Source organism: Siniperca chuatsi, linkage group LG15 (genome assembly GCF_020085105.1).
Source record: "Siniperca chuatsi isolate FFG_IHB_CAS linkage group LG15, ASM2008510v1, whole genome shotgun sequence".
Classification (NCBI taxonomy): Eukaryota; Metazoa; Chordata; class Actinopteri; order Centrarchiformes; family Sinipercidae; genus Siniperca; species Siniperca chuatsi.
The window spans coordinates 25,043,932-25,062,330 of NC_058056.1; the positions used below are offsets into that span (position 1 = coordinate 25,043,932).

The following is an 18,399-nucleotide window of genomic DNA, read 5'->3' on the forward strand; positions in this document are numbered from 1 at the left end:
TTGTTTTATTTTAGTAAGATATTCTCAGTGGTCTATAACTGGTGTTCATTGTCATTGTTTCACTTTTCTGTCTTGCTGGTCTGCTTTACGTTTGACTGTGAATTTATTCATATGTAAATAAACACATGCATTGCGAAGCTGGAACATTATTATCTGTGATGTCTCCCAAAGAGAACTTGTTGTTTTTGTTTACGTGCATTAAATGCTAAAGGGTGCAATTAAATTACACGTGTTAATATTACAAACTGTCAAAAGGTCTCGACTGAAAATTGCGTGACGATCCAGACGTTACATATCCTTAGGCCAGAAATAACAAATCAGTTTCTTTGAAGAGTTTAAAACTTGGTTTTGTGGTTAATTAAGCTGTCTGGAGAAAATGGCATTTCTTAATTTTCCAGTTCATTCAGACGAGTATCTGCTTGCTAAAAAGCAGGTTTATTAATTTGATTGATTAAATTTTATTTAGCAGAAAAATCTATTAAAAAACTAGTTAAAGTACATTTTATACCTGAGGATAAATGAATACAGAATGCTCTGTCACTGTTGTTTGTCATGTATACAGCTGTGAACTATGTACCAAACTGTGAGCTGACTGAGTCCTATTAGTCCTAAAGATGACTTTCTATTTCTGCAAATCAAAGAACAATATTGCATGTGTAGTGACACCAGAATTGTCAGACCAGTTTTCTGATGAGTTGGACTTAAAATTGAATTAAGTTGAGCATTCTTGGAAATAGTAGTTTGACATATTAATATTAACTCAAGCTCCACTTCTAAGCTTTTTCCAGGTCTTTCACACATCTCACTGTCTTCATCAGTGAATGGAGTTTAATCACTTGTCATGGAGAAATAAGTTATCTATTATATCAAGAAATTACATATACATTTGCCTGTAGAATTATCTTTTTTACTTTAAAGAAATATTAAAACTCCAAAGCTTCTTTGATTCACTGTGTGTTATGCTTGGAATTAATATCTTAATGATTTATTCTCACTTATTGTCAACTTTGAAATGACTTCAAGACAATGTAAGCTCACCATGTCACTTTACTAAGTGGACAAACTCACCTCCTCTTTCTGGACATAATTCTGAACATACTTTCCTTTCTACCAAGCAGGCTAAGTGGTGCATAAATAGTAAGAAAATGTCTTCAGGAACTGTCTCTGCATAACTGAACCATATGAAGCAAAGACGGTAGTGCAATGCAGTTTGTTTTAATGCCTTAAATCCGGTTTGCCCTTTAATTTCTTCTAAATTAGCTTTTAGTTTATATTATTAAATCATATTATTCCACGCTGTCTGAAAGTATCATATCTTGTATTGAAACCTTTAAAACCTGTTATGACTGGGTACCTTCATATTGGCAATTTTATTTACAAATTATAAACTAAAATGCAAAATAAGAGTGGACATCGGAAGAATGTAACGTTGTGAGGTTTGTGAGCAAAAGAATAAAGACATCAGAACACAGCGCACTGAACGTCTCTCTGAGGGAACCGAGATGGCAGCTTTTATAGTGCTTGAGAAGCACTGGGTCCAGGTGATCCCAGCTGCACTGATGAGACAGCCCCACCTACCACTTACCTGCAAGAAAACCAGAACAAACCAGCAACAAACCAGCACACCAAACTGAAACTTATTGCGAATATAAAGATAATATCTGAATTAAACACACTTGTCACCTGCTGCTTGTGTACATCACCTTATTATTAGCTGATGAATTAGTTTACATGTTGAATAACTGGCTTGCGGTCACCATTTCCTCCTGAACAGACTGGGAATACATTTATAAAATCTGATTTTCTTGTTAATAGGTCATTTTTACTTTTATTTGCAGTCTTGGGAAACATTATCGTAAACAAAGCGGAACTTTTTAAAAAGTGTTTTAAAAAGAAATAATTAAGAAAATGTTTTTATATTTTTTTATATAATTATATTACAGTGTTCTAATATGATTGTTCTTCAGTATCTTGTTACTTATCTGAACTTATGTAGTCATACATTTTTTAATGTACTCAGGTCCCCCTTGAAAATTAGATCTCAAACTCAGTTGGACTGACCTGATTAAATTAACTAAATTAGTTAATTACTTAAATGAGTTATAATAGTGATCATTTAGAATGACCAGACTACTTAGACCTACAAAACAAACCTTTTTGCCTTCTGTTGAGACAGTGACTTGGAATCAGGGGTGCAAACACTTCAACATAGTTAAATATAAGGACCAAAAATATAATATAAGGACATATATGTTTCTTACTGCAGCCTCTCTGGCTAAGATATTTTACAGAGAGATCACTTGTGGAGGCACACTGCCACCTTGAGCTGCCTTTTTTCTGTGGCAAATCCCAGCATGCCTGCTATTCTCAAAATATTCAGGGTTTTTATGTAGGATATAAAATTCACCACAAGATGGAGGCAGCTTCCTGCTCAGTGTGGAGTCTGAACTGACAGCGCAGATCATGAAGCATCCACAGGAGAGAGCTAAACACCGCAGTAAATGTCTTTGGATGAAGTTGCCAAATCAACTCTTGGATGTTTTTGTGTGGTTTACTATGAGAGCTCCTGGAGATTGAGAAAGTCTTTGAAGAAGTTAAAGTATGCTTTCTGACAACATTAAAGGTTATTCCAACCCAGAGAGTCCAGAGTAAGACTTGAAGTAGACAGTGCAAATAACTTGCTTTATGGTCTTAAAACAAAAGCAAACCGTTTACATAAATGTTTCTTTGGACAGAGCCTGTCTGCATTGAGCAAAAACCCGCCAGTGTTGCATTTCTTCGTGGAGAGGAACTTTCTAATAAAGCAGAGTCAGACCCCCTCTAAGCCTCACTGTGATTACTTTGGTTGGTATTGACACATTATCTGCCAACACTTCCCTGTTTTTCAGCATCTGATAGACTGAGGTTTTTCTCTAATGCAGCTTTTCCACTGAGATCCAGGCCGCAGAGTAATTGTCCGCGCAGCACCAGGAGTCGCTCTGTCTGACTGTAATTCTATAATATTGGGGTTGGCTATGACAATAATCCCCGGGGCTCATCGTGCGTCGCCAAAACTCTTTCACAAACTCAAATGTATGTATGAGAATCTGAGATTGCGGAAAAGGGAAGACTCTCTGGCTCTGAGGCTCCTGTCAGCAGACTCTTTTAAAGAAAAAAGTTTTTGTGAAGATACAGTAGCTTGAGTTTGTGAATTGTGACTTTTGCTGTCTGAGTTAAAGAGCCCAAAGGATTGAAAGCAGAAATGACAACGTCATTTCTGAAAATAATACAATTTTACATCAGGCATGAAATAATAATAGCACCCAATAACATCAGCTGCTCTTGCTTGTTCCCAGTGTGATTGACAGATATATTGTTCACCACCTTTATTCAAAGTTATTTAGGTCTAGCTTGTGTGTTTGTAGATGTGTGACACGAGATTGGATAAAAATACAACTCATAGTCTTAAAACCTTAATAAGGCATTGCCATAAGAGCATAACAGGAGGCAGGATGTGAAAAAAGACTGTGAGTTCTGCTCTGCCCAGCTGGTGCATCTTCACAACACACGCCAGTCACGCCTGTTCAAAGCATTTCACTGGTAAATCTTTAAAGAAATGTTCAAAGACGAGTGGATCGCATAAATAGTTTAGGGCTGGCAAGATGCAAAAACAGGAAAAAGACAATAACAGACACTTACATATCACAAACAACATCATTTTCGATTGTTTTGTTGCATATTTCTGTTACCACGTGAAGATGTTGGAGATTATATATATTCGGCTGTCAACGGACTGAAGACAAAAAACTGTAAGTTCACAAATAAATAAAGAGAGACAAAGATAAAAGTGTGACATCCAGACGGAGTCAGGAAGGATGCAAAAACACCTCAAAATATTTTAGTTTGTTAAAACAATGAGGACACGAACAAGTGCTAAATAAGAAGCAGAGCGATGGCACAGTACGCTGACACTATTTGATAGAGTATGATTATATACTGACAAGAGGCTTCAAATGTCAAAACAGGAAAAACACGATACTCAGTCCCTGACTCACAGGTCTCATCCAGACAACTACTTTTAGCCTGTTTTGTTTTTGTATTTTTGCCACCCATGATGTTTGTCATGGACTTTTTATGTAGTAGAAATGCTTATGACAAGGGTGATTTCCAGGCTCAGGCAGGAGGAGGACTGAGCTAAAAATAATCTCTCCCTTTCATCATATATGCAGTTAAAGAACCATTTCTCATATATATAGCCTTTTCTCTCTACATGTCTTCGTCCTAGGGGATGAGGATGGATGGATGTCTTCGTCAGAGTACGACCGTTTTTTCCCAGCTAAATAATATGATCAGAAGTCTTGGGGCCATTAAGAGTCTTTCTTGCTGCTGCTCGGCCTGTGATTTCATCAGCAGGTGTAGCATTTGGAGGAATGAATAGAGCCTTCTCAATAAAATACTGAAAGGTGTAGCGGTGTCTGTAGTAGGTATTTCCTGCAGTGACAAATGAGCTTGTCCTAAAAACAGCCTCAATTCAAATTCAAAAGGCTTAAAATGTTTAGTACCAAAAAACAAAGCAGCGTGAGGTTCTTATACGGCTACAAAATACAGTGTTACAAAAAAAGTGTTTGATTTGGGGGATTCAAGATTTCTATTCTCCTACCAACAGTCAACCAACACTGTTTTCTTTTAATTATTGAGAAGCTCTTTCTCTGAATTTAGCCAAATTGTTTTAGTTGCATAAACTTGAAAACAAGCGGTGTACCTTCTTTCCACTAATGGAGGCAAAAATGTTGTTTCAACCTCATGTTCACCTTCAAGTTTAAGTTTATTGTCCGCAAAGGGAGCTTTGTTTTGTGGTCAGGCAAAACACAGAACGCATACTAAAACATGTGATACACAAAACATAAAATACAAGAAAGATATGTATATATGATATACACCCAGTTGTCTTATAAGTGCACCTAGCTTAAGCTAATGCTGTCTACTACAACAACACAAAAATAAATTCTACCTTCATGAAGGTTATATTGTTCAGTTTTTAAAAAACAGTTTAAGAGAAGAGTTGATTGAAATTTATGGTCATTTTGGAGGCTGTAGTTCGTCATGCTGTTTATTTGTATTCTGAATACATGAATGAGAGTTGATTCAAATATTTTGTCCACAACATTTATATCAATGATATGAGACTAAATATTAGATGAAGACAGGATTTATTGTAGGGCTGTCGTATTAGTCAGGATTAGTTTAAGCTAGGTATATCTAGCCCTCCAGTACCATGTACTGAATACTGCAATAACTCATCTGCTGCACTGTTAACTATATCCATAAATTGCACTACTTTATATTCATTGCACTGATGTTCTGCCCAGTCCAATTCATTATTGTACATATCCATCAGCATACTTCTGTTTATAGTAATGCCATCTGTATATAATGTCCATAGTACCACTTGTAAAATATCCTGCACTTGCTTATTGCACTTCTGGTTAGACCTAAACTGCATTTCGTTGCCTTTTACTTGTACATGTGTAATGACAATAAAGTTGAATCTAATCTAATCTAATCTAATCTAATCTAATCTAATCTAATCTAATCTAATCTAATCTAATAAACTGGCAACTGAGTGTAAATATATTAAACATCTGGTAAAACCTACCACACAAGTTTGTACTGTGTAGACAATCGACCTATTTTGTCATTTAGGTGTGGAAACTTGTTGGACAAATACATAAAGATAAGGCTAAAAGTTTTAAAAGTGGTTCTGTATGTCACAAAAATGAAATCGCCACAATGTGAAAAAGTAATAGGTAGTCTAATAATGTAATTAATGGTCTAAAATTGAAATCAACGATTGTATTTTTTAAAAGATGGGGGCTAAACTAAACAGACACATCAGCAACACTCGGTAACTTGAACTTGATATTATACAAATATTGAATGATGAATGTGTGGTAGTGATTTTTTCATCTCTGAATGGTTGTACTGTATATAATCAACAAATTCCTCATGTACATAAACAGGTAAACTTGTTTGTTGCTTTACTGCTTTACCATTACTGGTTAAGGGGGAGGCTGAGCTGCAAATTTTTGCATGCAAAGACCTATTTATTCCCGTTTCCGAGACAGTCAGGCCCATTCAGCTGACGCACAATCTCCACCATTTACCTCCAGTCTATTTCTGTGACATATTTACGCCAACGTGTCAGGCTCCGTGAATCTACCTGTGTTTGGCTGATAATTTACACAAGAAGCCATTGGAAATAAACATTTGCACTTATTATATGTTGCATGCTTCTTAGGAGCAAACACACACATGCACAGATATACATGTGAGCACAGCAGAAGACAGATAAGAACATGTATGCACACACAGAAGGAATTCATAGTGCTGCTTTCGCGAGGCCAGCCACAGTTCTGCGGGCAGAGAGGGTACATACAGGAGATGTTATTGCTCTATATGTTTATAACGCTGCCATGGAAAAATAGGAGGCTCAGCCACAGGCATTTCCTCAGTTCCTCTCTCCCCAGTCACCTCTCCAAGCCTGTGTGGGAGGGAGGCGGTGAGCGTTAAGATGAGGGCTGAGCACGTGTCACACTTCATCATTTTCAGAAATAGGCATCCTAATTTCTCTTTCTCTTTTTGCATATATTCTATCACAAACTCCTTTCACCATCCGGTGAACCCAGCCCAACTATTTGTTACATATATTGTCTGGATTCATGCAGCACTGACTCCTGCAATCATCTTATTTACTTGAAATGTTGATTTAGTGTAATGTTAGAGATGTGGGAATTCAAACATAAATATTTGAAGGAGAATATTTGGAGCATCTATTGTTTGGTTTGACCCTTATGCTGCTCACTACTGATTGCTTATATTGTTGACCACCAAGAAGTTTTCACTGCTGTTCTTTTAAGTCGCTCTGAGTTTGAGTTTTAGCTGCTGTTCATATCTAAAATGAAAATATAATGTCTGAAGCTGGGACACCGTTGATTTTCAGAATCAGGAATAATTTTTTTACTCCATTGTGAGGCCATCTAAATGTTGTCAGGCTTGTTGTAATAAGAAGTAGCTTGTTACAAGTAACCAAGACAAAAGTATTTAACTTGTAGTCTGGTCAGCATTAAGGTGTCAGTATGCTTTAAAGAAAGTGCTTGTCAGATCGTTGAACAGCATCTAAAACCACCTTCCCCCACACCTTTTCGATGTCAGAATTGGGGCAGCTGCATCCGACAATTTCAGTAACTTTCTGAAACCGTCAAGCAATGCAGCAATTGGCCAGCTGTGCAGAGGTATGAAGTTAGGCACCAATTTCTCTATCTACATCTCTTTTATGATTTTCACTACTTCTATCACTTTTCATGTCTTCCAGGAGAAACTGGATAAAAATGTGCACTGTTATCTCCATAATTAAACAATTATTGCTACTCTCCCCTCTCGATGACGACGACTTTTTGTGTGAAGCCCTTCGGAGCAGCTATAAATACTTTAGCTTTTAGATGTGGTCGTAAGTCCTACTTTGTTTTAAGCATACTGAGACCTTTAGCATAGTTTCAGAAAGTAGATACACTACATCAGAGTTTACATGTGCACAACTTTACAACAACCAAACTTCAGACAATACCCAGGCTTGGAGCAGGTAGTGGATACTTGAGCAGGATTTATACCTCATGCAAGGGGTTAACGGGAGTCCAGCTTTAGATATCTATGGTGTAGGTTTTGATTTATATATTTATAACATCAGATTTTACTCATTGACAGCAGCACAATAGACAGATGTATTGAATGATCTGCCCATATTGTGCTTTAATTATATTCCCCACAGAAACTGTGTTAACATTCATTTACTTACTTTGTGATATAGTGTGATGATGGGCTTCACACGTGCTTGTAGAACTAGAGTTCATGTAACTCTATTTTGCCATGTCTCATTACTGAATAAGAGACTACTGCCGGGTTTACATTCTTTCATTCACTTTGTGACAGAAAGCGGTGGTCATGGTGAGCAGAACGTTTGCGGTGGAGATGTCTTTGTTAGGTGTGTGTTATTGAAAAGGAGACAATTACTGAGCTTCTTCAAGGCTTCAAGAAAACACAAGCAGCCCAAACTGACCAGTTATCTTCATAGCCTCCTTAGCCCTTTTGTGTAGTTTTTTACGTTTTAAGAGGTGCATGTCAGCTATCGTTGCTACATGCAAAGGCTCTGTAAATCTATAAATCCATCTTTACCCTCAGCAAAGTGACAGGCCCTGGTCAGCGCTGCTAGTAGCAACTTGGTGGGGAACATGGGTATGAGGGAGGCATCTTTAACATTGTCAGTGCTGAACCAGCTTTCAAACACAGAATATATTTATGATTCTAAGGATATCATTCGATTATTAGGGTTCTTTCAGCTCCTCTTTTGGCTTTCATCTATTTTCCTATCATATCTCTATTAAACATACGGTTCAAGGACACAGGAAGCGAAGGAAATAAAACTTATTCTAGTTTGGCCCTAAGTCACTCTAAATGAAACTGTCAGCCTATAATATGAATGTAAATAATGGCTGAAATCATGTCACATTTAATTATTTTCAGATATAACCATCCTCTGTTCGTCTCTGCTCCTCCGAAAACAGCTCTCTGTTGGTGATCCAAAGGATAATTAGGCCTCGGAGCATGGCGGTGAATGTTTGGTCTCAATCTGCTCGGCTTTAAAGAGAATGCTCTTTAGGATGCTGCAGTAAGAGCGTATATGTCCCTTAAAAAGGCAGATCTGTAGCTGCTCGTGCCTCTGATGTGCCATCCAACTTTAAAATACAGCTTTGCAAGCTCAGTCTTCTTCAAAGCCTTCTTTTCTTTTCTTTTTTTCCTCTTCGGCTTTTTTACCCTTTTCTGCCAGCTCCAACTCGGCTCTGCCTTGACATGATGAGTGGAACTGAGTGAAAAAGTCGGGTGAGAAGCCTGAAAGGAACTGCAGCTAATTCATGAAACAAGCCACTATCTCATAAACTAAAAAGGAGTTACAGCAGCATGAAAAATACCAAAGACCAGCCATAAAATGGGACATTGAGCCACTGGTGTTGGGTTGATCACTGTTCTGTTTAGAATTCACTGCAAGTAATCAGTGTAAAAAAAACACTCCTTTCAATCTTTTTGACTTCGAGGCCTAATGGCTTTTTTAGTAACGACTTTGTGTCTTTAACGGCACAAACATCGTTAACCCAGGCCATTGTTATTCTAATCTCTCCCTGTCAGCGGCCTCAGAGGCAGCGCCCTCATCTCGTAGAAACAGTTTCCTCATTGTGAGCCCGGAGGGAGGGGGAATGGAGGTGGTGAGGTGGCTGTTTCAACCGCTGCCACCTGAGTGGGCATCGGCGTCCAGAAAACCTTACGTTTAGGGTGGTCCAACCTGTCATCTCCAAACCATGTATTCCTGGCTCTCCTCTTTATGTGGTCCTAATTCCACCTCCCACCATCCCTTTCACCCTCTCTCTGCACAAGCTCTCTCACAAAAAGCCCCTCACACGATGAACAAAGTTTCACTGGCCCTCATTTGTTGACTTATCTGGCATGGCAGCAGTTTGCCTTTTGAAAAAAAAAATCTTTAAACCCAGTTTGTTGGGCTAGTTTTGCAGTGGGGAGGTGGCGGACTCTTGCCCCCGACACACAGGAAGAACCTCTGCCATCTTTTCTGCAACTTGAGCAGGTGTAACGACAAGGCTCAATGACATCTTTGTACCAAATGGAAGAAGTTTGGGGGTTTGACAGCACTCCTGGCCGGGCCCGGCACCACCTCCCCTCCGTCTGCCTTTGGGGGAACTTGAACGTGAGAAGTTAGCGGTGAAAGGCTGCAACTATACTATATATCCTGAAATGACACAGACACCAAAGGTAGTTGGTTTTTGGCTTCCACGGCTGCCTATCATGCTGCTTTTATCAGAGGCAGCTCTGGTCTTTTACTGGCTGTAGTAATTTATATTGGCTCAGTGTTGCCTCGAAGCCTAGTTCACAAAAGAAACTCACAATAGCAAGTCCTCTTTCGTAACTGTGACTTAACAGCAAAATGCATGAACTATTCTATAGTCCAGGGATCTCTATGGTAAGGCATCTCTGAAATAATTTATCTTACTACTAATCAGGGAAGGCATGTCAACCTTAGAGTAAAAGCAATAATCTGCAATATTCTTATGTAATGAATTTGTTAATTGAGAGAGCACATTAGTCGTTCATTTATTTAACCATTTCTTATTAATTGAGTTATGGCTGTAACTCTATCACCTAACATAGGTGCTGGTGTAACATGTGCTGCCAGATGGTCATGTGCTGGAAATGGCAAGAAAGTGATTTTCGTTGTTGGCTGGCAGCTTTTTTAGAACACTATCCCAGATTTATGTACACTGGGACGCTTTCCAAGTTTCTATTTCATCCTCTACCTAAATGTTGCTATCAGATGTGACAGTTCTGCCGCCTGCTATCCCATGATGTGCTTCCCTCTCGCTTGCAATGTTCTGAGATTTCAACCCTGTCATCTAGAAATGTTGTGTTTTTAAAATGTATTGCTCTTGTATATCTGTCTTATCCGCTTGTGAAGAAGATTGTAGAGTTATATCAAAAATGTTAGGGTGAACAAATAATAACACAGGTCTATTAATAAAAAATATATAGTAAAACCTATATAAAATTAACAAAAGCTGTACTGGACTGGACTAACCTTAAGCCTAAACATTTGATGCTCTCTCAGACCCCATTCTTCACTTCATGTGTCTCATTCAAGACAGTGCAACTATGCCAGTAAGCGCTATTGTAGAAATAGCAACTTACATGGTCTATCCCCTGTGGTAATGGCAGCTAAAGTTACACTGAAATTAGCTGTTGTTCTCCCTGTTTCATTAGAGCACCAGGGAAAAAAATGGCTCTAGTGATTTCAACAGATATAATCATACTGAGGTAGTGTTTATCTGATCCTGAATGATCTGTGTGGGTGAGAGAGCCTTGATCTATATGAGTGAGGGGGCAGCATGAGTGAGAGCCGTCATAGTTGATAAATAACTGTTATTGTTGAAACTAAACAGCTAAAGTTATTCTTCTTCTGGCGTTTTTCTCAGTTGCCAGACAGCTTCATGTGCATTTCCACCACCCTCTGGACTGTAGTAGAGCCGACCACTGATTTGTATGTAGCATGGGAAAACCAAGGTGGATTGCAATTAGATTTTCCAAAGAAAAAGATGCTACAATTGACAGCTGGGAAAGTACAGTTCAAAGACCGGCAAAGTATAATATAGAGATGGAACCAGACTCTTAACTCAAGGATTTACCACTTCAAGCAACTGGCTAGGAGGAGGACTTGTCTTTGAAGCTCACTTCCAGTGATATAAGGCATGATGGCCTGAAAGACAGAAGTCTAAAACTGGTAAAGCATTTCAGAGACAGGTAAAAACTAACATGAGTGAGTTTATCTTCTTGATTGTACCTTAAAAAAATTGGTTATATAGACTGGGTCCAATTTAGGGAATTATAGTTCATTGCTGTTATTCTTTATTCCTTCAAAATGTGACAGTTGCCTGTAATTGATGCCATAATGAAAGCCATCATTGACTGTAATGGTGGGACAAATTCTATCTTGCCAAATTCCCAAACGCAGCTGATATCATAGGAACAGGCCATGGAGGTGGTGATGAAAACTGAAAAGCTGAGTGGTAAAAACTGAATTTGACTTGATTATGTACTTAGTGATAAAAAATAAATGCAAATGCCCAATCAATGTTTATGTTTGGCCCTGTTGTATCACCATTCACTCTGTAATCCTATATATATATATATATATATATATATATATATATATATATATATATATATATATATCCTATATGTCAATATGTTTCTCTATCAGTGCCACCAAGTGACATCACTGCACATTTGTTGTGCATGGTGATTTTTTCTGAACTGATTCTGAGCCTAATGATCAGCCACGATAAGCCATCTTCTCCGACTCCCAAAACGTGGAGAGTATGAGGTTTTATTATTTCTGGAGCCGGTCCCACGACCCGAGCCTCTGCAGCCCGCTCTGGATTTCATGGAGCTCTCAGGCGGTGACCTCAGGAACAATGTGAGGTGCTGTGCTGATTCTGGGGACCAGGCGAGCCCAACAGCCCCCACCTGCTAGCAGCTTTACTGGCCTGGCCATGGGCCCCAAGGCCTGTTTCTACACTGCAAAAAACATCCAATTTATCATCAGATTTGATTTTTGTGTAAAGTGATCATATTTTCACCCATATTTAGTCAAATTACCAATTCAAGTCGATATGTTCTTAGTTTAGTTGATTAACTCAGTTAAAGTTAAAGTAGCAAACTATAAGGAGTGATTTGCTGTAGGTGATGTCATTACTTGTTGCCTCTTAAAACCTCTGATTGGGAAAATAAAATTGCTTTTGTTTTAAAATTTAACATAATTTCATCTCTCTATAGCCCGCTATTTGATCTCTATTTATTTAAAAACAGGTCATGGTAGTTTCTCTTGTTTGTTTCTTTTTTGGAGAAACTGAGAATTTAAAGGTTAAATAAGACTAAGAACATTAGTTGAAGAGATGCACATTTACTTTTTGCAGGGCAGGCCTGTCTGATCCTTCATGGGCATCCAGCTGGGGAGGAGGAGCCTCAGAAAGAGAATGTGTGTGTTGGGGGGTATGTTATGGTGATCCTTCACTCAGCTGTCAGTCCACACACACACACACACACACACACGCACACAGGCAGACATACACTTCGATGTCCACAGACACTTTTTGTACTTCAATACTTGTGAGGGCCTTCATTGACTTAGGAACTAGAGGGTGCACACACAGAATGTAGATCACATGGTCTTGTGTGACTCTGCACCTCCCCACCTGCCTCAGCTGTAATGGGGGTCCACATGTGAACAGTGGTAGATTGCACAATGCTGGCATAGAGACGATGGGGGATAAACACCATTTAAGCTCATAACTAGGCCGTAAGAAAAACATTACTCAGTGTTCTCATGTTCCGCTGTGCTGCCTCCGTCTGCCTCTTCACTGTTATGCCCTCTGCTTTTGCGCTCAGTACGTCTCTGTTAATTATGATTGTTTCCAAGAAAACAGGGATATTAATTACAAACAGTATTTGTTTTGGAATTCTGAGGCTTTGGGGTGATACGACCAACTATGTCTGCATGTAATATTGGTGATTATGCTTTTTAATCTAAAAATCTAGAAAATACAAATAAAAATGTAAACATAGTGGTGCAAAGTACAGATGAATAGTACATATCAAACATAACATGTTAAAATAATTTTTAAAGGTCCAGTATGCAACATTTAGAAGGAGCTATTGGCAGAAATGGAATATAATATTTATAACCTGCGTGAGTCATTGCACCGATATCAAACACAACGTTATAACAGCCATGGATTTATGTATAACTTTATTTTTCTCCACAGCAACTTGCCTCATCTTATCCGAGGTTGTATTTGTTGGTTGCATGTTGACAGTACTACACCAACAAAGACAACTTTTTCAGTTTGCACATGTGCAATAGTTTATTCACATAGTTTAAATCATAATCCCTGCCAGGTGAATTGACTTGAACAATGACAAGATCTTTCCTTTCATCTTGCTGTGTCATTGCTGTCACTTATGATGTCTCCTTTCGTCGTCATCTTTGAGCAAGGAGAAGAGAACGGCACCCAAAGCTACAATGCCTACACCTGCTGCAGCTACGCCTCCAATGACAGCTGCTGTTTTAACCTGCAAAAGACAAATGAGTGGCAGGCTGAAGGTAAAGGATGTGTTGCTGAAAACATTTAACCATATCAATTGTGATTATATTTGTATATAACTAAGTTTCAAGTTGAAGTTGGAAAATAATTCATGTGGGTTTGTAGCCCACCTGTAGTTTAGGCCGTACTAAAAGTAGAATTATTAAACCAGAAAGTATCTGAATTTCTGAGAGTTGTTGCAAATATAGTAATCATGTTGGTAGTACCACCACTTCTGGAAGCAAGCTGTTTGGCTAGCAACATTAGCTAGCTTGCTGTCAAGCCTGCGATCTCTCAATGAAAACAGCAGTAGCTGAAACAAGTGTCCTCCATTTTAGACTCTACAGTGTGATCACCCCCCTTAAGACAGTTTGCTGTTGGTCGATTGCATGAATTTGCTTATCAGATTTCACCAAAGTTAAACTTAAAACAAATGCTTTTATGCCAATTTGCGTTGCCTCCATTCGCGTAACCCCTGACCTCAACAACACTGCACAGATGACTGAATTTGCTACTAGGCTCCTATTACTTTAACTCCCTTTCCTCCCACTCTTTGTGCAGTGTGTATGGTCCTAGGTTTGCTGTGTAAAAATCTGATTTAACATAATTTCATGTATAAGCACATTATCAGCTGTGTCAAAATCTTTTTTGACAGGGCCGGACTTCAAGACAGGGCTTCATTTACCAGGTAATGAAGCAGGACCCACGTGAAGGCCCTTATCATATCAGTTGACACTGTATTTAAGTAGTGCATGTTCTCATAGTCCTAAACAAAGTCACAGTTAGTGATAATGTCACAAACCAGTTGTTGCTGAGGTGCCTGAAACTGCAGTAACTCTAATGAGAAAATATCGAATTCTCTCTAAATACCGTTTTCACAAGAGGGGTTTCAAGAGTTATTACATACTTATGTGTGTGTTAGTTGACATTTAAACAATTACTGTTTCATTTCAAAGATGTTTTATGCCAAAAGAGAGATGTTGTTGTTGACGACTGACAGGTGTCTTAGCTTCACACCCAGCCATGGTAGATGCTGTATTTCGGCCAGAAGCACCATCCTGCAGCAGCGATGGATTGTAAAAATCTAGCTGCAGTCAATCTGGTATCCTCTGATTGAGCAGCATGGCTGCAATAAGGCATTCTTTTGCATTCTGGATAATTATGTATATGGCTACATTACGTGAAGGTGACAGATGCACTAAGTGGGTTGATTAAACAAGCTTTTTTGAAACTTGCAAATCAGCCTGTTAATCATCCTCTGTTGTTTGAAATACAGGCAATCACAATTTATTTAGCACCACATCTGCTTCTTATCAAGAAAAATAGATTGTGCTAGATCTGTGTATTGTTACAATGAATGAGACGCTTATACAATAAACTCGTCCAGTATCCAGGTGCAGCCACACCAGACTGTGTGTCACTTTGATAAAGCGATTTCCCACATTAAACATCAATAAAATATGATACAACCACATCTGTAATATTCTGTTATGATTAGTGGAGAGGTTTGTTTTTAGCTGAATTACTTTTATTTGTCTAGGTGTCTTCTTGAGAGAAAATTATAAAAGAATTGAGATGATTCATTCATTCTGTTGACATACCTTGTTTACATGACACCTTTGTTTGTTATACACAAGTTTTGCCATGATGTCTAGATGTTGCTTATGTGCACATCTAATTTGAAGTAAATAAACTAATACAACTAATCTAAAGTTACTAGCTAACCCTATTTATAACGGATATTCGAGAAAAGAAAAAAAAATGTACTTCAAATTCAAATGATTAAACCTGAAGATTTTAATATTTTTCTTTGAACCCATTTTTGATACTATTTATCGTCAACCTAATTCTGCCTAACTTAGACATTTAGTGTATTTACATTGAGGTAGTTTTCATTGAGTGGCAGAGTCTTCCATTCCTGCGCAGAATTCAGATTACATCCACGAGGAATTCACAAGTAACTATATATGCATGTAGTTCTTTATTACTATTTTTAAATCTATCTCATTGAAAGAAGCCTCCCTGTTTACTTATGGCTCTCTATTGTCATATCAGCGCTGTATGAAGTTACTGGCATACTTGAAAATGATAGACTTTTGATGACTCTTCTTTATTAAAACATGAGGTGATGAATCCCTTCAGTCCAGGGTTCGTTTGGCCGCTCTGTAACCAGATACCCCTGATGGCCCTCATCTGTTTCTTTCTGACATTCTGTGGTAAAATGTATTTGCAATTTCTACCTGTAACCACATGTGTCACCAAACCAACAGGACTGAAATCTTAAATCATACATGTTTTTTCACAATTCCACGCTTTACCATTTGTCCTACAAAGGACCAGAGTTTGTTTGATGAGAGTTTTCTAATTTTCAATGCTGTATTTATTTCAGATAGAATTTTCTGATTTTCCATGGGCCCCCTCTGACTGGTCCCCCCCCCCGTGCAACCTCATTTAAAAAAATCCTGGAATCGCCTGTGGTTAAGTAGTCATGCAAACAGTAGTATAAAAGCCACAGGATACCCACCTGTCGAGACTCTGGTTTGCCATATCGTAGCTCTGTGACAAAGTGCTCACAGTTGTAAGTGGCGACAGAGTATGGCAGCTCCTCACCCACCATCCTACAGGCCTCCCTCACGATGATGTGACGCTCGCGAGGCTGGTACTCGTCATCTAGGAAGTTGTTGATTTTGAAATCATTGGAGCCGGCCACTTCCCAGATCTTCTGACGCCTCACCTGTGCTCTCCTGCTGTCCACTAACATCAAGAGGTTACCAAAAGCGCCTGAATCATCACCTGTTTGTGTATTGTAGAAGAGACAGACAGGAAGAAGAAGTTAGAATAAAACGGCTTGGAGAAGAAAATGGATACAGAGAAAGAGAGAAAAAGATGGAAAGGATTAACTGCCATTCATCAAGTCATTGTCCTTACTATTATTTTACATTGATTTACAGGTAATTGGCTGATAATGTCCATCTGTGGGTAACACCTGCAAAAAAACTACCCCATATTTTAGTATTTAACTAACAAAACAAAAATTAAAGCAAGTGACAGACAGAACGTTATAGATGGTCTTCCAAAATAAATGTAGTAAATGAAACCCTTCACTCACTTGGAATCAAATGAACAACTTCATTTCCACCGATGTAGACAGCCCAGTGCTCATATGTCCCGCGGAAGATCTCGATCAGGTCCCCAGGCTTTGCACCATTGTCAAACTAAAATAATAAGAAAAACAATCAAAAACGAAATATAATAAACTTGACATAGTCAGTTCAAGGTACCCGCTGGAGGTTCTGACCAGCATTAGCATGGAGCAATGTTTTACACGTGGGTTATGGTTTTGTTTGTTCATATGCATGTGGACAAGCACGCGGGTGATGTGGTACACATTTCTGCCACTGGTTTCAAACTATTCCACTGATCTACAGGTAGCAGTGAGAAGTGTAGCAACGCGCCATCAAAAGTGGGGAAGCGGAAGCCTGCTAGCAAGTGAATGAAAACAATGCAAAACTCAAACTTTTAAGAAAAATCGCCTTTGCAAATGTTTTATGAGGAAAGAAAAGGCACTTGACATGTTTGTTAGACTTCAAGGACACACGACTAATTTTGGTGCGTAAAACTGAATGTAAACAGAAACTTTGATTGTTTCTAAGAAAACATCGCAGGGCAAACAACAAAACAACAAAAGCAGGGAAGCAGACTGCAAGCTAGCCGTATGGATGTAAACAATGCACAATTTTAAAAAATCGCCAAAAAAATCTATTTGAACAGCAATGTCTCTGTCCAGAAATCATGACCCAGTTACTCAAGATAATCCACAGATCTTGTTGTGAGCAGTTTCATGCAGGAACTATTGGTAATAGAAAATAGTTCCTGCGTGAAACTTCTCACAAGAAATCTGTGGATTAACTTGAGTAACCGGGTCATGATTTCTGGAAAGAGACGTTGCTGTTGAATTTTTCAAAATGTATTTTTTTGCCGCTTTGTGCACCACAAGCCGAGTGCCATATAGTCCCCATTATATTCAAAAAATGCAGACATCTCTACGGCCGATATCTCCAGAACTCTGCAACTCACACCAAAACAATCTAGATGTATAAATAGCACTACAGGTAAGAGGAAAAAATATGTATTTTTGATTTAAATGTCCCTTTAATTAAATCAGCTTCAAATCTACACTAACTCATTAGCGATGGCAGAGCTCAGCAGCAGGAGACTCACCATTGTTGGAGCCATGTCTTCAGTTCTTCATCTATCAAGTAAAAACAGGGGCGACTTGCAGCAAATTTATTGCTGCTGGAACTGAAACCTAAGTGTGCTTACGTTTCAGAAGAGAAAGCATTCACCTGATGACGGGTGAAAAACACATTGGTACACACTGTATAACCAGGCTGCATGGCCTTTATTTGCAAATCATTGACTCGATGAGTCAGTGCAAATAGTGTACTTGAGGTGGTGCTGAGTGCAATAAAGCTGCAAAGGCTAAGTTTCATTTCTAGTGAATTGTACAGTAGGTGCACTCATACTACTGCAAGGTTCTCTGGGTTAAAGTTTCAACCAAATTTTAATTGTCATGTAGTGTGAAACCTCTGCATGCTTCAGAGCAATGAGGTGCAAATCCTCACCGTCAGTTCAAAGAAGAAAAACAAATCATGTCTAATTTCAA

The 18,399-nt window shown here is 38.6% G+C and overlaps 1 protein-coding gene across 1 annotated transcript; it reads right to left on the reverse strand.

Annotated features, from left to right (window-relative positions):
• Positions 1–13,382: 13,382 nt before the first annotated feature.
• On the reverse strand, positions 13,383–18,110 carry LOC122861939 (phospholipase A and acyltransferase 4-like). Its single transcript, XM_044167036.1, has 4 exons — positions 17,955–18,110; positions 16,843–16,948; positions 16,258–16,526; positions 13,383–13,722 (listed from the first exon to the last, which is right to left on the reverse strand). The coding sequence occupies exons 1-4, from the start codon at positions 17,967–17,969 to the stop codon at positions 13,606–13,608; spliced, it is 507 nt and encodes a 168-aa protein (XP_044022971.1). The 5' UTR covers positions 17,970–18,110; the 3' UTR covers positions 13,383–13,605.
• Between the last annotated feature and the right edge of the window lie 289 nt (positions 18,111–18,399).

Coding starts and splice junctions, on each gene's coding strand:
- LOC122861939 (XM_044167036.1), bottom strand. Junction 16,527..16,842: donor AGTTGTTCATTTGATTCCAA/GTGAGTGAAGGG, acceptor ATACACAAACAG/GTGATGATTCAGGCGCTTTT. Junction 13,723..16,257: donor GCAAACCAGAGTCTCGACAG/GTGGGTATCCTG, acceptor TGTCTTTTGCAG/GTTAAAACAGCAGCTGTCAT.